At 54.0% G+C, this 20,092-nt stretch overlaps 2 protein-coding genes across 2 annotated transcripts; both read left to right on the top strand.

Moving 5' to 3' along the window:
- The first annotated feature begins 1,542 nt into the window (after positions 1-1,542).
- Positions 1,543-14,997, top strand: PPP2CB (protein phosphatase 2 catalytic subunit beta). The gene is made up of 7 exons (XM_075420837.1): positions 1,543-1,768; positions 9,923-10,132; positions 10,378-10,551; positions 11,086-11,175; positions 12,626-12,787; positions 13,639-13,757; positions 14,358-14,997. Exons 1-7 carry the CDS (start codon positions 1,667-1,669, stop codon positions 14,428-14,430), a joined length of 930 nt encoding a protein of 309 aa, XP_075276952.1. The 5' UTR covers positions 1,543-1,666; the 3' UTR covers positions 14,431-14,997.
- A 96-nt stretch (positions 14,998-15,093) lies between these two features.
- GSR (glutathione-disulfide reductase) lies at positions 15,094-19,165 on the top strand. Its single transcript, XM_075422091.1, has 13 exons — positions 15,094-15,225; positions 15,798-15,824; positions 16,065-16,153; positions 16,343-16,412; positions 16,584-16,731; positions 16,848-16,902; positions 16,982-17,081; positions 17,409-17,495; positions 17,654-17,815; positions 18,059-18,170; positions 18,251-18,382; positions 18,540-18,673; positions 18,853-19,165. Exons 1-13 carry the CDS (start codon positions 15,094-15,096, stop codon positions 19,000-19,002), a joined length of 1,398 nt encoding a protein of 465 aa, XP_075278206.1. The 3' UTR covers positions 19,003-19,165.
- The last annotated feature ends 927 nt before the right edge of the window (positions 19,166-20,092 follow it).

The following is a 20,092-nucleotide window of genomic DNA, read 5'->3' as shown; positions in this document are numbered from 1 at the left end:
TTACCCAGCGGGGATTAAGGAAACTGCGACCGGCTTTGGCGTTCCCAGTAGAAGAACACCTGAACCGCCCGAGTAGGTCCTCAGTGATTCTCAGCTTTTCCATCTGACACGAAAAAACACACCGCAGGGATTTCACTTACCTTATTCTGCTAAAAATCTCAGAAAAGTTTCCCAGAAACTTTTCCAGAAAAGATCTCTTAAAATCCCAGTCCTCGCTGCCCAGGCCAGGCACTTGGAACTCGAGTGCACCCAGCACTCCAGACCTTAGTAATATAATAACCAGAGTTATTACATCATTATCACTATACAGTACTATTACATTCTGGTATAGAGGAGACAGTCAAGCAAGACAAAACATGCAGAAGATCAAATGAAGAGCTGGGTATGCTGCAGTAGACAGAAATGTTCACAGGCCAGTCGCAATTTAGGGCTGTCTGTAAGATGAATCTAAGTACCAGACTGCAAGCAAATATGCTAATTTTTATTGTTAATATTTATGTTAATTAATACCATGCTGTGTTTGGTACGTCACGGTACATGTGCTCGATTTTGAATTGCCCTTGTATAAAATGGACGGAGTGTGTCCAGCGTCAGGGTCCTCCCTAGGCAGCCCACATGGCAGCAAGCCCTCCCTTAACCATGTCACGCAGCGGTGACCATCGGGGCCGGCCGCAGCGCTGGAGGAAGCACGGCCTCTGCCGATCCCTGCCGCGCCTGGCATCGCGGCGGCAGCAGCCAGCTGCAAGAGAACAGAGCTGGCATCTTAATAGCAGAGGGAAAAAAAGCAAAAAAAGTTCCCCAAAAATGCTGCCGTGACTTTAAAAGTCAGGTCTGTGCAAATCGGCAGGCGGTTGCAAGCCGCGGCCTTGTATAAAAACCTGAATTCGAATCGGGCATTGCGCGTGGAAGCCGCCCCGGCCTGCCTCAGCCCAAGGGGTGCCTCCTTCTACCCCGCTGCGGAGTTTTCCTTCTGGGAGCGGGAGGTGCCGGTGCAGGAGACCACAACCACCCCGGCAGCCGCCAAGTTCCAAGCGTCAGGACTTCAGCGGGACTCAGACCCACGCGTGTGCTTTGGGTCGGCCTCTTACAGGGCAAACGTCGCACCCGCGTCCCGTCATTTATCTCCGTTCGCACCCTCGGGTGTTTCGGTCACTTCGGGGGGAACAGACCGGCTGTCTCCTGTCACGCAGCAGCAGCCAGGCGCCGCGTTATCCCGAAACCCCAACGACGACGACGGAAGCAGCCGCCGGGAGCCACAGGGACCGTGGGAAGGATACGCCGGGACGCGGTCAGTCCCTGTCGCGACAACGCGTTCGCCTCCTCTCCACGCACACCTCCGGCCTGGCTGCAGCCTACGGGGCCTGCGTGCGGCCCACCCGGCCTACCCGCGGCCCGACTCCCGCCAAACCCCGCACGCCCGCCGCAGCCGGCGGCCGCCTCACAGCAGGCGGTACCCGGAGGGGAAGGCATGGCTCGGAAGTGGGGTGGGCGTGGCCGGAAGTGCGCAGCCCAGGACCTGAGAGGGGGTAGGGTGGGTGGGGGCCGCCATTACGCGGAGCGGCGCAGGCCTCGCGTCCCGGGTCTTGGCGCCGCCACCCCGTTAGGCGGGCCCGGGCCTCGCGGGCACCGAGCGCGGCGGGGCCCGGCCCTGCCTGGCCCGGCCGCCATGGAGGAGAAGGGTTTCGCCAAGGAGCTGGACCAGTGGATCGAGCAGCTGAACGAGTGCCGGCAGCTGAGCGAGAGCCAGGTCCGCAGCCTCTGCGAGAAGGTGAGAGCGGGGCCGCGGCGTCGCCTCGGCTCTAGGGCCCGGCGCCGGCGGCTGCCCTGGGCGGCTCGGGGCTGGGGAGCCGAAAACGGAGGCGGGCTGCGGGTGGGGAGGCGGGCTGGTCCTGCCGGCGGCGAGGCCGCGGTGCTGCCCGCGGTGTCCCCGGGGTCGCAGCCCGCTGCTCGGCGGCGGCCGTTTCCGTTCTGGCGCCGAGAGCGCCGCGGGGCTGGGGTTGTTGGTTTCCCCCACCGCTTAGCGGAGGAGGCTGTTCTGCCCGGCGAGGGCCTGGCGTTGCGCTCCTCCCGCGTCTCGCCTGCTGAGAAGTCAGCCGCACGTCGGCGAGGAGACCTGCTGGCATCCCGTGGGTCGTCAGGGAAAGCAGAGGGAGTAAGAGAGGAGCTGCAGGGCCAGCCTAAGCAGAGGCTTACCAGCTGCAGAGGGAGGCTGAAGTAGAGCACGAAACGGCTGGGTGTAGGACACGGTCCGCTGTTTCGGACTGCGGTTTGGGCAGTCCCTTGGCAGATGCCTCTTTGGACTTGCTTAGAGTAGGCTGTGAAGAGCCTTTTTCTTCTCCCCATCAGGAGACAGATCTGTAGACGTGTGTTGGATTTTGTCTTTTATTCTGATTTATTGTTATTATAGATTAAATACCTCTGTGTGTACACCTCCTCAGTACTGCGATCCCTGACTGCTAGGATTTGCTCTGGACTTGCAGGATGTGATAGTTAAAGAATTGAAGCGTTAACAAATGTAGTAACAAAGATTATTCTCTCTGTGTGCTCCTTATCTCAGTGAGCAGCAGAGACAGTTCCTGCGCATCAGACGGTCCGGAGAAGCTCTCGGCTTCCTTGCCTGGGTGGACTGGTTACCAGGCGCAGAGGGTAGGGTAGTTAGCTTGATGTTCCTTTTAGCATCTTATGGCTGATGGTGAACTTGGCGTTGTCAAGTTATTACCTCTGTGTCTCGCTCACTTCTCTCAAAAGTGGGACGTGTTTTCTGATGCCTGTTCATGGCAACACGTCTTGGCCAGTGACTAAACATCTCTGTGCCAACTTCAGAGAACACATCTATTTCCTTCTGTCAGGTCCTCGGTAGACTACCGAAGTGATAAGATCTGAGCAGTGGAGAGGGTGTGTGCTGCAACCTCGTAATGTGCCAAGGTGCTCTGCAGGAAGGTAGGAGCTGTTTGTTAGAATGCCACAGGCAAAGACTATGCAGGACTCCAGGCTTTGGCTTCCTGGCAGGTGCTTTCACCAGTGGTCCTGACGTCTAGCTAGCCCCGACCCAGCCTCTGTTTTGTTTCCGCCTTTCCCTTTTTTTATCCCATGCTGGGGCTGTCTCTTTGTTTTATGACTCTTTCTCCAGAGTTCCATCAGTTCCGAGGGAGCGTGGTGAGAAGGGCTGGCACTGCAGCAGCAAGTGACAGCAGTGGCTTTTGAAGAGTAGATAGATCTTGAAGAGTGAGTAAGAGCTCCTTATGGCTGTGCTGCCTTCTGCGTGAGGCCCAGCTAATAATCCTGAAAGAATTTATTAGCATGATCTGTGCCCTGCTTTAAGCATTACTGGTTGGGAACTGCTGTTCTAACCAACAGGCTGTTAGAGAAAACCGTTTCCCTTCTTCTCTGGCTGCGTTGTTAATTAAGGAGCTGTGGCTGCTGTGTTTTGAGAAGCTGGGGGGCAGTGCCAGCAGATGTGGCTGTACATCAGGGCTCTCAAAGTAAATAGGGAGAGTGGCAGGTCAGCGCACGGTGTTGCAGCTGGGGGTGCAGGGGGTATTTGTCATCCAGATCACAGGTAGGAACCCTGAACCCGTAGTGCATGGTGTGAATGTCATCTGTTACAGCACCTTGTTCTTCAAGGGTGCTGGTAGTTGATGGAAACAACTTGGGTGTGAAGTAAATACTCTGCAGTGCGCTTACTTGGCTTATTCTTAAGTTTTTGAGGAGTGGTTGTATCACCCAGCTGGTAGTGGAAAGGAGCTTACAAAAACCTTGGAGTGTGCAGGCTTGCTGTTGGTGTGAAGCAGCCCTGCCAGAAAGCAGATTTAGTTTGTTTCCTTGAGACACTGTTTGAAGAAACCCTTACCAACCTTGTCTCACTTCTTAGAAATTAGTCACATAAAAGGGAGTACTAAGAGGCCAAGCACAATAGTACCTCTTACCTCAGGTTTAAAGTTGTGGAAGAGTTTGGGTGTAAAAAAAAAAAAAAAAAAAAAAAAAGAGAGAGAGAGAAAATCAAAATGAGGGGAGAAAAACCCCCCAAAAACCCAAAGAAACAAATCCCAGACTTGCTGCGTGGGTCATTCTTGTTTTTAATTGCTGACATAATGGACAGTAATGAGGGGAAGATTGGACATAGCTCCAGTTGATGAGGGTGTGCCAAATTATTCTACACCCTGAAAGTTCTTGAAATTTGCACCTGTAAAAATCACATTCTGTCTTCACCTGCCCAGTTACAACATCTTTTTGGCAGCTAATAAGTCTTGTAATCTTCAAGATGTCATCTCAAGACAACATAAGAACACTCATTTCCTGTTCTGCTGGTCTTTAAGATGAAATCTAGCTAAAATCACACAGACATTTAAAGGAAAATAGAAGGACAAACGATTATGACCATTGCTGAAGTTTGTAGACAGGAGAAATGTTCCAGCGTGTTGGGGAAATGTGAATTGGACGTCTTGCATCTCGTACTACTTCTCTTAACATCATGGTCTTAGACTCTCTGTATGGCGGAAGGTTGTTAAAACCTTTTTCCACTCATTAAACAGGCAGTGAAAATCTATAGTATAGAGCTGTGCCTTGGGTTATGTCTGCGCTTCATCAGAGTTGCCATGGTGGCTTTCTGTAGTGGTACTAGCTTTGAAATTGTTAACTTGTGTACTGATAGCAGGGTAGTGCTGACTCTATCGAACTGCCTTTGAACTTGCACAGGTTGTAACCTTTATTTTGGACAGCTAAAGTCAGGCTGTAAGGCCAAGAAGTTGGATTAATTTAATAGAAAGCCTTTCCAAGTTTGGACATGAAATCTCTGAATACTTGAAGTTCAAGTCAGGTCAGCAAATGAATTGTGGTGCAGGTGAGGGAGTTGAAAGCCATCCTGCTTATCCCAGGGAAAAGGGTTTTTCACCAAGGTAATAAAATGGGATGTGAAAGAAGCCAAGTAAAAGGCTGTCTCTTAAATTAAACGCAGGCAAGCAACCATCCATAACCGTCTCTCTTTGTAGCTTCTTTTTTCTACGCTTGTTCTTTGGATGTGTAAGCAGGGTTACAGTCTTGGTTGCTGTGAGCAGCTTGAGAGCTTTGTGTTGTGAAGTGGTGGGAGGGGAAGGATTCCGGTCGCTAATGAAGACTTGCACAGTTATTGAATGTAATTGTAAACTGATTCTTCAAACCCTACAGGAGCAACTGGCTCCTAGTGCTTGGAGTATCACTGCTACTGGCACATACCTGTGATGCTTCTGCCCTCCAAGATCATTCTACCTGAGAATAATTTTAGGAGAAAGGCTAGCAAGCTCTTCTGCACTAATTGGTGAAATTAGTATGAGTGATGGAGCCAAGCAGCATCCTGGATGCTGTTCAAACCGTGAAATTTCGAGTGTTGTGTTGAGTCATGGCCAGGAATATTTCATCTCTCCAGCAATGAGACTCATCCAGGGGTATGCTGGCCCAGGTTACCTGTAAGAGCATGTGTGCTCCTCGGCAGTCCCTGTCACTCTTGGGGCTCCACGGTGTCCTCTGCTGCCTCGCTGTGGAAGGGCAGGGCAGCTCCATGCCTCCAGCTCCCATCTCGCCTGGGGAGAATCTAGCTGGTTCTTGTTCAGGCTGAGCTGCTTGAGATTTTAATATCCCCATTGCGTTTGTTGACATAGTAGTTTGGTCTGTCACAGCTGGTGGAATGACGGTTCGGTTGAATTTTGATCAGAAACTCCTTGGCTGGCTTCTCCGATTCCTGAAGTAAGAGCCTCTATGGGTCAAACTGAGCTTGTGGTGCAGTAAATGAATCTTCCAGAAGGAGCGGGGTTTCAGTGTTCCCAAAGGATCTTGTGTGCAAAGCAGGTGACGGGAGTCTTTTGTTTTCTCCAGAGAAAGCACAGTGCTGAAAATCTGCCTCCTGGCTGGATTGTAATCCCCTCACCCACGGAATCAGCCTACACAATTATCTCAACAGCGTAATAATTGATGTGGATTTGATTGTTAAGTCTCTCACAGATGGATTAGTCTCCTGGTGATCCCGACGGTAGTCTCAAAGCCGGTGTAGCATCTCAGGTGTCGGAGTCGCGCATTAATGGGTTGTGTTCAAGCCCTGAGACTGCTCAGTTTCTTCTTGCGAGGACAACACAGTAGACTATGGGGGCACACGTTCTCCAGCATCCTTCCATGCGGATTGAGGACTGGACCCCAGGCAAGCTCGTGTTCCACTCTGCAAAGGTGATCTACAGAATCTAAAACTGGGAAATGGAGGGGAGTTGAGATGATGGGCAAGCTCGCAGCCAACAGATAGTCTAGTCTTCAAAGTAGTTTTGAGCACAGTAATGGTAACTATTGTGCTTAATGGAGATTTATTTAATAAAAATACCTAAAAGCTGCTGCTTTTTATTCTGACCTGGATACGATTTTAATCCAAAACAACTGGGACACATGCTTAGGAAGCTGGTAACGTTAGTCACTATTTTCTAAAACAAAGGTAGCTAAAATATGACTTGAAGTCATAGTTATTTAACAGCCTTCTTAAGTAAGTGATTATAATGCAGGGCAGCTTACTTGCATCAGTGATTTTTATCCTTGTTTTTTAATGGTTGTTTTGGTATTTAAAGTCATTTGACTTGAGCATTAGCTCTGCACAGTGAAAATATGCAAGCAGACTGCACTGGCTAGTTGCTGCTTTTCTGGGATGTTTTTAATGATGCTTAAGATTTTAAAGGCCTTGTTCTGCCTTAGGAAGTCATGTGAGGGCGAACTTCTGTGGCCAGCTGAGCTCAGCTCCCAAGCCTGATTTGAACCAGGCTTTCAGTGTTAAAACGACAGACTCAATCTATTAATGCACATGTGTGTTTGTCTGCATAGTAAGCTGAAATAGGCTATGTGGTAACAGCTGGAAGGTGGTTAAGAAGCTGTGGCTCTTCAGCTGCTAGCTCCTCCTCTCTCCTGAGAGGAAACTTCTGGATTCTCCTACTACCAAAATTTCAGGGCTGGAGCTGCCCCGCCTTCCTAATATGCATTTAACATGAGTGTGTTTGCCCTGTTACCGCACAAAAGGAGCTCTTCTCTGTGTCCTGTACTGCTTTACCTGTACCTGTTCTCAGCATGGGTGAATGGGTTTTCTGGGCAGATCAGAGAGGTGGAGAGCGATGATGTGGTTGAGACACTGGCAAGTATGTATGGTATCTGTACAGTGTCCTGCATCTTTTCCCCAGAGGCTTGAAGTAAGTGTATTTCTTTTTATACATCTGGCAGCAGAGCAGTATGCGTGATAGGAAAAATGGGGAAAATACCTCACACCTTGTGTGGTGAAGTTAGCTCCAGCTTACAGCGAAACCCCGTCTGTTGCTTTGGGCAACAGCTGGAACATGCTGAGCAGCTGTTTTGTGGCTGCGTTTTATGTTTGCCTCTCTCAGAGGGCAGAAGCTCTCAAAGGCACCATAGATGCTTTTAAAGATCTGCCAACAGAATTCGAGTACTGGTGTTGCACTCAGACGCAACACATTGAGCAGTTTCCAGTCAATTTAGAACTGCAAGTCAGACTGCGTGTCATTGAGCCCATGTGCAGGACGTGTCTTTGAGGATCAGGGTCACATCCCTCAGGTTATGTACCGTGCAAGGGGCACGCTGGATGCTGTCTAAGCCCTTGACTGCCTGGGCTTCAGATATTCTTTCCAAATGGACGCTTTCCCTAGTAGAGGCGAGGCGGCTGACATTTGAATGTGAGCACAGGCGTCCTCGGGGAGCCCACTGAGGGTGTCCTCGGTAAGCAGCTTCTTCCTGGTAACAGCGGGTGGGAGCTACGTCATCCTGAGCTGAGGGACTTGACGATGAACAGCCCGGCCATGGCCAGCTGGTGACTGTTCAGCGCCGGTGATCTTTCATCCCTGTTGTCCAAATCGGACCGAGCCTATCTGTGGGTGTTCTCTGTGCCTCACATGTGCCTGGAGCGCTGATCTGCATCAGCTGGTGAGTTAGAGGCAGCAAAACAAACGTGATATTTGATAACGACAATAAAGGTAATGCAGATAGGCTACATGACGTGACTGTAATTAGCAGAGGAACTGCTGGGTGTAGAGAAAGAGATGACTAAATCTAGGGATGCCATCTCTCCATCTGTGGTCATTTTCTTGCCAGCTGGGTATGGCCAGGGAAGTTGGTTGTGGGTCCATATGTTTAAATTGCCTCTGACTTTGCTTTTCCAGTTATGTGACCTGCCTTTAGAAGTTGTTAAACTGTTGTGCTTGGAAGAGGATTGGAAATCTGGCAGGCAAAAAGTGCCCTGGGCGAGAGAAGCGCCTCTTGCATATGCAGTGATGTTCTGTGCCAGGTTAGTAAAGTGAAGCTTAGGAATACTTGTTTTCCTCGATAGCTTAAGCAAGAAGAGATCTGCCCCCGTGCACGGGAAATGGATGTGTTGGTTCCCATGTGTTCGGGGAGTGTGCGGAGAAGGTTCCCTTTTCTGACATACAGCTCCAGTCATCTCGTGCTCACCGCAATCCAACCTGGAAGCGCAGCACCTCCAGGGATCTGGGGCAGCCCTGTCAGCCCCTGGCACTCGCATTGGTGATTGTAATATACCCATTTATATTATGGTTGTATAAACGGCAGAGCAACAGAGCTCAGCTCATCTGGTGCTGTTGTGGTTGCCCAGCATTTCTGCCAGATGAGCCACTTTGTCACGTGCAGCCTTGCTTAACATCAGCTCTGCTCAGCTGTCACACTGCGAGCTGGCTTTGTCGATGGGAGCGAACACGCTGTTGGTAGTGCTGTTTCCATGGCACGGACCCGCTGCTGCGAAATCCTGCTCTTGGGAGAGCACCTGAGGTTTAGAGGTGTGCGGCGGCGGGGGGAAGCCCGAGGGATCCCAGAGGAAGGCGGTGAGGAGTAGCTGTCACTGCTGGCAGAAGGAGTCGTTCCAGCCTGCTGCTGTGTTGCCAGCGAAGGCGGCAACGCGGATGGTTCCACGTGGCTGTGTGGGACTGAGAGCAGTCGCTCAGCGACAGAGATCGCAGTCGCACTAAAACGTGGCAGGCGGGAGTCTGTGTAAGCGCATCGCTGCAAGTCAGATGACTTCTGTCAGAAGTCTAGCAGGTCGTAGTTTTCCTGCTAGTGTAAGTATCAAATAATATCTAGCTTTATGTGTGCTTTTGTTGCCTGAGTGGCGTGCACTCTCTCTTCTGGTATTTCTACCCTTACAGCAGAGAGCAAGGGTATTGACTAACCTCTGTTCATACGAGTTTCACGCTGAGCTCTTGCTGACAGGGCATGGGATGGCCTGCAGTACTGAGGGGACAGCTGTGCTTCTTGAGGTAAAAGCTTCTAGGTATCGTGAAACTGAACAGCACTTGACTTCGGCACTCATTAGAGTGCTGAGCGCTGCTGTAGTTCACGTAGCGGAGATGAACAGACCTGAGCTGTGTCGAACGCATAGATGGGGAAATCTGTCAAAATCTGTATGTTAAAAAAAAAATAAAAAAAAAATCAGTTGTGCTTAAGAATATAAGGTCTGCCCATGGTGCTGATAAAGCTTACTGGAATAGTGCTTCGTTTTGTCTGCAGTTGAGAAACGTTTGGAAGAAGCACAGGATTCATGGGTGAACCCCAGTGGTGATGGAAATCGTATATCAAGTGCGAGTCTTGAAGCTGGCACTGCTTCATTTCACAGGAGGCTGGGAATTAACTTGTTCAATTACCTCTTAGAATTTGTTTGTCAGTGCTTGTGGTACAATAAGATCTTAATGACCTGGCCTCACAGCCGCAAACCTGCTGGTCTTTGTGCACAGGGATTTGTAAAACACGTTATGTCTTTGCTTACCCAACAAGCTGTTTTTCCAGCGGTCAGCTTGAGCTGCTGGACTGAAATCTGATTTCCAGTGCGAATGCAGTGGAATAACATCCGCACCTGCTTGTCAAGGAGCTTCCTGCCTTTTTGTCCTAAATGTGTTTTTCTTGCTAGGCTAAAGAAATTCTTACAAAAGAATCAAATGTGCAAGAGGTACGTTGCCCCGTCACCGTCTGTGGGGATGTCCACGGTCAATTCCACGACCTTATGGAACTCTTTAGAATTGGTGGGAAATCGCCAGACACAAATTACCTGTTCATGGGGGACTATGTGGACAGAGGCTATTACTCGGTGGAAACGGTGACTCTTCTAGTAGCACTGAAGGTATGGCTTGACAGCTTTTCTACACCAGACTTTGGCAAAACCGTACTTGGGAGGAGTTTTGAAAAAATTGCTGCTCCCACCGATGCTGCCGTTGGCTTGAGCTAGCCGGGTGTAAATTGAAATGCGCTATTAGGCTGTTCTGTACCAGAGCTGACTGCTCGGCCCCTGTTGGCCATACTCTGTTACTGTTTCTTTCCCTGTGGATGGTACATTGCCTGTGTTAAGGAGTTTTCCTTTGCCAACAGGTGCGTTACCCGGAACGCATTACAATACTGAGGGGCAATCACGAAAGCAGACAAATTACACAAGTGTATGGCTTTTACGACGAGTGTCTGCGAAAGTATGGCAACGCCAATGTCTGGAAGTATTTCACAGATCTGTTTGATTATCTTCCGCTTACAGCTCTAGTAGATGGCCAGGTAAGCCTTGGATAGTGCTCCGTTTCATAGAGTTATGCAGGCCGTGTTGCCTGACCTCTACATAAACAGTCTTGAACAAGCTCCCTTAACTTGCGATCCTAATTTTTAAGGCCCCTGTACTTATTGTGAGTTTGGGGAAGAATTTAGTGAGGTGTTAATACAAGTTGATGGTGCAAGAAGGCTTTTAATTCTGCTGCTGAAGGAATGGCGGGGTACTGCTTGTGTGGTTCGTTTTAAATGACTGCTCAAGGATTGGGGATCCTCTCGTGGTACATTAGATGCGAGTTGAGTTGTGGCTGTGAGGCAAGATATGCTTAAAATGGAAGGCGTGGTATCTTTGCTCTCTCTGTATGCAAGGTGCAGCCTTTTAGTTTTGTTTCCTTCTGTGGGAATTAAATTTGGTTTCTCTGCTGCGAGAGTGAGACTGCTGTAATTGTAAAAGAATGGTAATAGAGTTAAAATTGGCTGTTTTCCAAGATCAGTCTTCCCACAACAATGTGCGCTGAACAGATTGTTCTTTTTTTTCCGGAACAGATATTCTGTCTCCACGGTGGCCTCTCTCCGTCCATAGATACGCTGGATCATATCAGGGCTCTGGACCGCCTGCAGGAAGTTCCACACGAGGTAACAGGAAGGGAAATGCATCGTAAACTCAGATGTCTGTTGGTGGAAAATGCGAATGTAGCCTCACATTGAAATCCATTTAAACAGTGAGACACACAGTTACACAGCGGATGAATTGCCTTTCTGTGGGCTAGAGCGATGAACATACATTTGGGCAAAACACACACACGTCAGTATGGTTCGATTACAGCAGTCTGCAAAAGGAGAGCGATGGGGTTTTCACAGCTGGTTTTCCACAGAGTCATGGGACTTTTTGACTGTCACGCTGACTCAAAGAATAGTATTTGGCAGGGGAAGGTGTTTACTACCTTCATCCGCATCACAGACTTCTTGTGAGCAGAGAATCACTGTGTGTGAAGCCGTGTTGTGTCGCCATCCTTCCTCCCCAGCCAGTCCTTTCTTTTGTGGTGTTTCACCTTGTTCATCCATTCTCCAGGACTGCAGAAGCCACCTTTTGAGCTCCCAGGGTAGCAAATGGCTCTTCTATGTTGCAGTGTTGGAGGCTTACAGATGGACTCAACAGCAAGAACAATGCAGCAAGGCCTGCCCAAGCCTTCCAAAAACCTGAAATAGGCTGCGTAGATGACTCCCAGAATCAGGAGGTGACCTGATGGAATGTCTAACTGTGGTTAGGTACAAGGATTAGATTGTCACTCTGGGGTTTTCCCAGTCCTTTGCTGCATACCTGTGTGCTGAAATCTGGCTGTCCTGAGGACCTCCACGTGTAGTCAGTGTGATCCCTACTGCAGAGCTCAGACCAGCGGGTATGGAACAGCAGCAGGCTTGGGTAAATACTGGAGGGTCTTTACTGCCCCTTAGCAACTCAGCAAAAAAACCGCTGAGCTTCGTTTGTGACTGTTAGAAGATGTGCACCAGGATATTTTTTGATATGTGAAGTCCAACAATAGACTATTTAGGAGAGGAAATTAAATGATTAATACCCTGCCAGAAGGGCTGCTGAAGGCTTAACGTCAGTCTCTGGAGCAGTTAGTGCGTAGCCTCCTACGGGTCGTTTCCCTTTCCTTAAATTATGGCAGCTTGGGTGGCATCAGTCACTCCTTGTGTGTCCTTGGAGGCGCTTACCTTCTCACGTGGCCTTTTTTACTGTACTGTGAGAGCCAGGAGTAAGCATGTGGATCTGCTCTCCATGTCTTGGTATCTCTGACTAGTTGAAGTGAAATGGTAAACGGTGCATGTGGAAGAGGAGGTGGGAACAGTTTTCTGCTTACACAGACTCCTTTCTCGGTCAGCTGTGTGCGTATCCATTTCTCCGGGAAGGATCCTGACTGATACAGTGAGTAACTAGCCAGGGCTATGTGTGTTCAATAAACTCCTGTGCCGAGAAGCACATGCTGGCAGTCTTCTTACTGTAAACAAAAGATACTTTAAAAGTGGCTTTTTATAACAATCTTGCTAGTGATCTAATGAAGAGCACCTAATCTTTCTCAAGGGCCCTATGTGTGATCTGTTGTGGTCGGATCCGGATGATCGTGGTGGCTGGGGTATATCTCCACGTGGTGCTGGCTACACCTTTGGGCAAGACATTTCCGAAACATTTAACCACGCCAATGGTCTCACCCTGGTCTCCCGTGCCCACCAGCTTGTCATGGAGGTAAGGCAAGCACTCTGCTAGGTGGGGCTAGCGAGACGTAGACGCGAATTCTTGTCTCCTCCATGAGACCTTCCGCTGGTGGGTTTGCGTAAGCTGACACTGAAACATTACGCAGGTCGATGCCATGGAGGGACTTCAATCGTGTGAAAACAGCGAGCAACATAAAATGATGTGCTTTGACCTGCAGTGTAAAGAAGGGGATGTTCTGCCCCCTTTTTTTCCCCCGTTCTCCAAGTAAATTGCCAGAGGGACCCTGTCCCACCCAGTGTGGGGAAGTAGCAGTCTCCTTACACGCTGACTGCTCTTCCCAGACTGCTGCTGCGTTAGACGGGCTGTCCTGTAATACTGGGCAGTCAGATGTGACGGGGATTAAGCTGCCAGTTTGGCTGCTGATGGGCTGTTCTTGTATGTCTTGCTGGAAAAATGCCAGGCGGGTCAATGGAGCAGATGTATTTTTAAAATCTAGTTCAAGTAGATTCCTTTAGTAGTACTGTGTGTCAGAAGTCGCTCGCAGCCAGCAGGCAAGTTCATGTTCACGGTGGATGAGAGCTGAAGGCATGCCTAAAAATCTTGAGGTTTCATTGTACAATCCATAATTTTTATACAAAATGGGTAAACACACGAGTGACGAGTGGCTGATTTCTCTGTAGAGTGGTCGAAGCTAGTTTTGCTAGGTAACTCTCCTTGCTGTTGCAGTAGAGCGCTTCTTTTAAGATGGAGCAGTCATTTGGAAATGCGTACGAGAAGTCTGCAGTTTCGCAAATGCCTTGGGTTGTTTCAGGCCTGAAGAGGAACTTCGGGCGGGCTGAGGCTTGAGGCTTAACAGACCTTTTTTACTTTTTCTCTGGCAGGGTTATAACTGGTGCCACGACCGAAATGTGGTTACCATTTTCAGCGCGCCCAATTACTGCTACCGTTGTGGGAACCAGGCTGCTATCATGGAACTAGACGACACTTTACAATATTCCTTGTGAGTAACCTGCCGTGGGCTGCTCTCTCTTCCCAATCCTGCTGCGTTGTCAGGAATGTCTGATCCTTTCCAAGGGGGTATTTTTGTGAGAAGCCAGCTCAAACCACTCTGGAATTAACGTTGTTGTGCTCTACCTGCAAGAATATCTAAAAATAAATAGTGAGTTAAGCTCTTAATGCGGTACCCAAGAGAAGCTTTTATCTCCTCCTCCTGGCTCTCCAGAGAGTTGGAGCTTCTGCATTTTCTTAATCCCTCTGTTGCCGAAGCTTGATGGAGAGAGTACAGACAGATGGGTGTATGTGTTTATTTTTGGTAGCACTAGGCTTTGTAAAGATGCGTTTTGCGTTCAGCTGAGCTCTGGCAGCGATGGGCTGCCGCCGGAGTGCTGACTGTGGGGCGGCGTTCGCTCCGTGAGCGGTGTCTTGACCAGCCGATGAGTTTTGGCCCCTGCGGATGCTTATTGTGGGACGGGGAGGGTTTTACATGGGAGTGGCTGGGCTGAGTAAAGCAAGAGCAGCAGGAGAGCGAGTCTGGTCTTTATTGTGACATGGGAGAGTAGCTTGTGGAGGAGGGGAAAAGATCCCTTTTCCTTTCCCGCAGCCTCCAGTTTGACCCAGCGCCGCGTCGCGGAGAGCCTCATGTTACCCGTCGCACCCCAGACTATTTCCTATAAACCTCTGCTGGCTGTCGCAGCAGGAAGGCCGGGTGTACCTTTACGGAGCGACAACATGTACACGTCTCTGCAAGGAATCGGGGTTCGTCTCGACCGAAACATCCCCCTCATGGACCAAACCGTGCCATACAGAGGACGAAGAGCGTTGAGCACAACTTGAGACTGAATTCCTGACAACACTACGTCTGCCCCGCCCCCCCAGTCCGACCGTCGGTTTGCCTGCCGTCTCCATAGTCGTCGTTTCTCTCCTGGACCCTGCAGAGGGGAGAAGATAACTCTAACCACGCTGCCCTCTCCTTCGACGCTTCTTTGTAAATTTTTAGTTCCGAGTGTTTAACTGGCATGAGTTAGAGTTTATTTTCGAGGGCGAGGCCCCTCCCTGCTCCCCCCCGCCGCTCTTTGTTTTGTGGGGAGGGCTGGGGGAAGGCAGCGGTTCCGGCTGGGCCCCTCGGCGCCTTCCCGCGGCCCCCGCTCTGCGGTCGCTGGCTTTGGTTCCTCTCGTCACCTCCCCTCTGTACATCAGCCCCCCGCTGTACCCCTGCAATAAACCTGCCCTTGTCCGCCCGACACCGCGTGCCGTGCTGCGACCGGGCGGGCCCGGCCGAGGGGGCGGGTCTGGGGGCGGGGCCTGGCAGAGGGGGCGGGGCTCCGGGGGCGGCAGCGATGGCGGCGGCGGCAGCGTACGAGCTGCTGGTGCTGGGCGGCGGGTCGGGCGGGCTGGCGGGGGCCCGGCGGGCGGCGGAGCTGGGGGCCCGCGTCGCGCTGGTGGAGCCGCGCCGCCTCGGAGGCACCTGCGTGAGTCCCGCGGCGGGTTGGGGGGGGCAGCCGGGCCCGCACCCCGGGGGCTGCTCCCGGCGGGGCTGCGGGGCAGGAAGCCGGAGGGCCGGAGCCGCCGTGCCGGGCTCGGAGCGTCGCGGCAGGCCGCGCCTTGTCGCGCCGCGCTGCGTGGGGCGGGACGGGCCCGGCCGCCGGCGCCCTCTGCCCGGGGCGGGTGGGCGCCGGTCCTCGGGCCGGTAGCGGGGCGCGGGGGAGCGCCGCGCCCGGGCAGGCCGGCGGCTGGCTCACCGCTGGCGGGCAGCGGGCGCGGAAGGTGCCGTGGTTCCTCAGGCGCGGCCGGGCCCTCCCTGCCCTCCGTCGGGGAAGTGCGGGCAGACGGGCAACCGCGAGAGCCGGGGGCACGGGGGCGGGTACGGCCCGCGTCCGCCGGAGACCCCGAACCCCACCTTCGTTTCCCGGGGCGCGGAGCCGGGGTTCGGCGCCCGCCCGCCGTGGGGGGATCCCACGGAAAAACCAACCAAGCCTCGAACCGCTCCCTTCGGAAAACCAACCCAGCCGCGAAGCTGAGGCTCCTCCTTACTTCCCCCTAGGTCAACGTCGGCTGCGTGCCAAAGAAGGTAAGGGCGACCTCGCCGCCGGCCGCGGGCTGGGCCTGGCGTGGGCGCCTGCCGGACAGCGGGGCGCGGGGAGGGAGGAGGAAGCAGGGCTCGGGGCGTACCGAGCCATCAGGGTGCCGTGGCGCGCTCGGCCCCGTGTCCTGCTCCGGGCGGAGGTGAGGCATCGGCGGGGAGCGTGGGCGGGGGCTTTCCCAAAACTGCACCGATCTTGCCGAGCTGACTTGCGGTTGGTGCGGGCAGGTGATGTGGAACGCGGCCATCCACGCGGAGTTCATCCACGACCACGCCGACTACGGTTTCGAAACGCCCAGTGTCAAGTTCAGCTGGAGGTAAATAAGGGAGGAGCCGGCCGGGGACGAGCGTGTCCCGCTGCGTGTCCCGCAGGGAGCGGCCGCAGCTCCGCACCGGCCCCGCGGCTCGGTGTCCCCCGGCTTTGAGGCTTCCCGTGGGTGGGTGCTGAGCTGGTCGGCGTGGGTTCGTGCGCTCGCAGCGGCAATAAGACCCCCGCTCTATTCCAGAACAATTAAAGAGAAGCGTGATGCTTACGTGAGGCGCCTGAACGAGATCTATGAGAATAACCTAAAGAAGGTGAGGGCGCGTTTATCCCGTGAGCCGAGCGGGGAAGCCGGCTCTGCTGGATTTTTGGCAGCTCCTCCAGCCTTAACGAGTGTCCCCATCTCTAATTGTGGAAGCCCTGGCTCCGTTAGCGGGCTCTGGCACCTCTCCTGCTGTTAATCACGTAGCTGTTCCTCCCCTAAGGCTCGCGTCGACGTCATCCGGGGCTACGGCAAGTTCACCGCCGATCCTGAGCCTACCGTCGAAGTGGACGGGAAAAAGTACACGGCTCCTCACATCCTTATAGCCACGGGCGGGCGGCCGGCCGTCCCTCCCGACAGCAAAATTCCCGGTGAGCCCGGTGACGTTCCCCGGGCTGCCGGGATAGAGGTCTGCCGAAGCGCAGCGGGCTGCGGGGAGGTGGGGAGCGGGGCTGGCGAGGGGTGTGAAGGGGGCTCTGCTTTGCAGGTGCCAGCCTGGGGATAACCAGCGACGGCTTCTTCGACCTGGAGGAGCTGCCCAGGTAAAGCTGGGCTCGCCCCCACGGCTGCGGCTGCTGGTGGCTCGGCGCGCCTGCACAGGGCATCGTCGCTTCTCCGCAGGCGCAGCGTTATTGTCGGTGCCGGCTACATCGCGGTGGAAATCGCGGGGATCCTTTCCACGCTGGGCTCCAAGTCGTCCCTGCTGATCCGCCGAGACAAGGTATCAGAGACGCACAGAACAGTTTGGGTTGGGGGGCAGATGGGGCGAGCAGAGCATAGGTGTGCTGCCAGGAGGATTTCGGCAGCATCAACTTGCATGCCTGGTATTGCTGCAGCTTTGTGTGCCGCTGCACCCATTTCCTTGAGCTTTATTTCAAGTCGTGACTTGAAAAAAAAACAATTAAAAACAAACAGAGAACTTTATCAGAAGTGCCTCAAACCTCTCTGCACCCAGATGGGTGCAGGGAAATGCCGGTGGAGGGGGGCTGCCAGGCGGTGCCTTTGCCTGCGGACCCTCATCTGACGGGGCTGGTGGGTCCCTGCCCAGGTCCTGAGGACCTTTGACTCCATGATCAGCTCAAACTGCACCCAGGAGCTGGAGAACACCGGGGTGGACGTCTGGAAGCACACGCAGGTACGGGCGTGCAGAGCAGCCCCGTGGCTGGCCCCGTCCGTCCTGCAGAGGCAGGGCCAGGGGAAGGCCGGCATTTTGGGAGCTGCTTGCCAGGCCACGGCTTTGGTGTCATCTGCCGTCAGCACCTTCTCCCCCGTGTCTCCTGTTGTTCCTCACAGGTCAAGATGGTCACTAAGTCCCCCTGCGGGCTGCTGGATGTGACGGTGACCTCCTCGGTGCCCGGCCGCGAGCCAACAGAGGAAGTGATCCGGGACATTGACTGCCTGCTGTGGGCCGTGGGGCGGGAGCCCAACACCGAGGAGCTGTGCCTGGACCAGGTGGTGAGGTGGCAGGACATCCCTTCCGAGCTGGTGTGAGGATGCCCGTGGGTCCCATGGGTCTCTGGTAGTCCCATGGGTCTCAGGGGGGGTCCCATGGGTCTCCGGAGCCTGCTGCAGGATGGTGTTCCTGCCATGCTCCCTGAGCTGGGAATGTGGTGGCTGCTGGCAGGGGTCCCCTGTGGGCATCGGTTGTCCCATTGCTCCGGGGGCATGTGCTGAGGCAGCTGCCGTGTCCCGTGGCAGGGCGTGCAGGTGGACACCAAGGGCCACGTGGTAGTGGATGAGTATCAGAACACCACCAGGAGAGGGGTCTATGCCATTGGAGACGTCTGTGGGAGAGCCCTCCTCACCCCAGGTGCCGCAGCCGTGCCCCCCCTCCCCAGCCCCTCGGTGCCGCGCCGTGCCGCAGCTCAGGCTCCCCGTCCCTCCCCGCAGTGGCCATCGCGGCTGGCAGAAAGCTGGCCCACAGGCTCTTTGAGGGCAAGCAGGACTCCCGCCTGGACTACCACAACATCCCCACCGTCGTCTTCAGCCACCCGCCCATCGGCACCGTGGGCCTCACCGAAGGTGGGGAGGGACAGGGCTTGGAGGGGGTGGCGAGGCTGGGGACGTTGCGGCTCAGAGCTGCTGGTTTGAGGTGACAATCCGATCTCTGGCAAGTGGTCTGAGCGCTGCAACATGTGCTTTGACCCCCACCCCCTTCCCCATGTGTCTTCTACTGCAGACGAAGCCGTGGCCATGCACGGGAGGGAGAATGTGAAGATCTACAGCACGTCCTTCACCCCCTTGTACCACGCTGTCACCCAGAGGAAGGTTAAGTGTGTCATGAAGCTGGTGTGTGCTGGCAAGGAGGAGAAGGTGCGTGGAGGGGCCTGGGGGGATGACGGCTGGCTGTCCTCTTGTCCCTGCCTGGTTGGCTCTGACCTGCTCAGACCTGGTCTTGGGCTGGGATCCAGCTCCCCCAGCACCAAGCCCAGGGTCTGGCCTGGATTTCACCGGCGCTGGGTCCCATCCGGCCTCTTGCTTCTTCCCCGAAGGTGGTGGGATTGCACATGCAGGGGCTGGGCTGCGACGAAATGCTGCAGGGCTTTGCCGTGGCCATCAAAATGGGGGCCACCAAGGCTGACCTGGACAACACTGTTGCCATTCACCCCACTTCTGCGGAAGAGCTGGTGACGCTGCGCTGAGGCGGTGGGCGCAGGCAGCCCCGGGGTGGCAGCTGCAGCCGGGGAAAATGTTTTACGTGATTTTTAAAAATGCCTTAACGCCAGGCAGTCGCCTGGAGAGCGTGTCTGTGAAATCGGCGTGGCTTGCTGCGGAGGGGAAAAATAAATACGGTGATGCTGGCAAGTCGCTGCCTTTTGCTTGACGGTGCCCACCTCGCGCCGTGCCCAGCTGCGGCGGGCGGTGGCACGGTCCCTCGGTGCCGTGGGGGGAAGGCTGCTTGGGGCTGGGCTCCCCCTCGACCATCCCCGGCTGAGCGGGGAGCGGCGGAACGGGGCAGGACAGCCGGGTCCTCGGGCTGTTTGTGGGTGCCAGAGCGTCCCAGGTGGGCCCTGTGGCAGGGTGCGTTGGCATCACCCTTGGATGTGGGATCATGAGGGAGCTGCTGGCCTGACCCGGCCGCACCCCGGGAGCTTCCAGAGCCCCTTGTCTGCTCTTGGTGCCTGCGGCTCTCGAGCTCTCGAAGCTTGAGGCGGCTGGGGTCAAAGCTGGCCTGGAGAGGTGGGGCAGGGCGCTGGCTGAGGAACTGCTCCTTCTGCTCTGCTTTCGCTAGAAATAAATAGTTTGCATGAAGTCAGAGTTATCGCCGAGGTTGAAAACTCCCTGGAACTGAAGGCGGGGGTGAGCGGCCAGGGGAAGGGGCTGCTGGTGCTGAGCCTGGGGGGGGGGGGGATGGCTCCGGGCTTCGCTGGGGTCTCTCCATTACCAGCAAAAGTGTGGCAGGCAGGGAAAGCCTGCGCAGCCCTCCTAACCCCGTCAGCAGTTATGCAGAGATTTAAACTCTACGCTCTCTCAATAAAGAGCATATTGGACTCCTAGCGGCTCAAGTACAAGCAAAAGCCCAAATAGGACTGGGCTCCTCAGGTACCTACGTTGGTCTTTGAAAGAACAGTGACTGGCAAGGCTTACTGCCAACCGGCGCACAACAGATTTCCTCTGGGCTCACGGCAGAGGCTCCTCGGGCACAGCAGCGGGGTCAGTCGGCGTTAGTTCAAAGTGAGTTGCTCCATTTGCGTCCCGGTGACTTCATCTTCTCAGTCAATGCGCTGTAAT

This window comes from Opisthocomus hoazin, chromosome 5 (genome assembly GCF_030867145.1).
Source record: "Opisthocomus hoazin isolate bOpiHoa1 chromosome 5, bOpiHoa1.hap1, whole genome shotgun sequence".
Lineage (NCBI taxonomy): Eukaryota > Metazoa > Chordata > Aves > Opisthocomiformes > Opisthocomidae > Opisthocomus > Opisthocomus hoazin.
The sequence above is the reverse complement of the archived record's forward strand: the minus strand, read 5'-3'. Positions and strand labels throughout refer to the sequence as shown.

Coding starts and splice junctions, on each gene's coding strand:
- PPP2CB (XM_075420837.1), top strand. CDS start 1,667: ATGGAGGAGAAGGGTTTCGCCAAGGAGCTGGACCAGTGGATCGAGCAG. Junction 10,133..10,377: donor CTCTTCTAGTAGCACTGAAG/GTATGGCTTGAC, acceptor CTTTGCCAACAG/GTGCGTTACCCGGAACGCAT. Junction 12,788..13,638: donor CCCACCAGCTTGTCATGGAG/GTAAGGCAAGCA, acceptor TTTCTCTGGCAG/GGTTATAACTGGTGCCACGA.
- GSR (XM_075422091.1), top strand. CDS start 15,094: ATGGCGGCGGCGGCAGCGTACGAGCTGCTGGTGCTGGGCGGCGGGTCG. Junction 16,413..16,583: donor ATGAGAATAACCTAAAGAAG/GTGAGGGCGCGT, acceptor TCCTCCCCTAAG/GCTCGCGTCGACGTCATCCG. Junction 17,816..18,058: donor AGCTGTGCCTGGACCAGGTG/GTGAGGTGGCAG, acceptor GTCCCGTGGCAG/GGCGTGCAGGTGGACACCAA.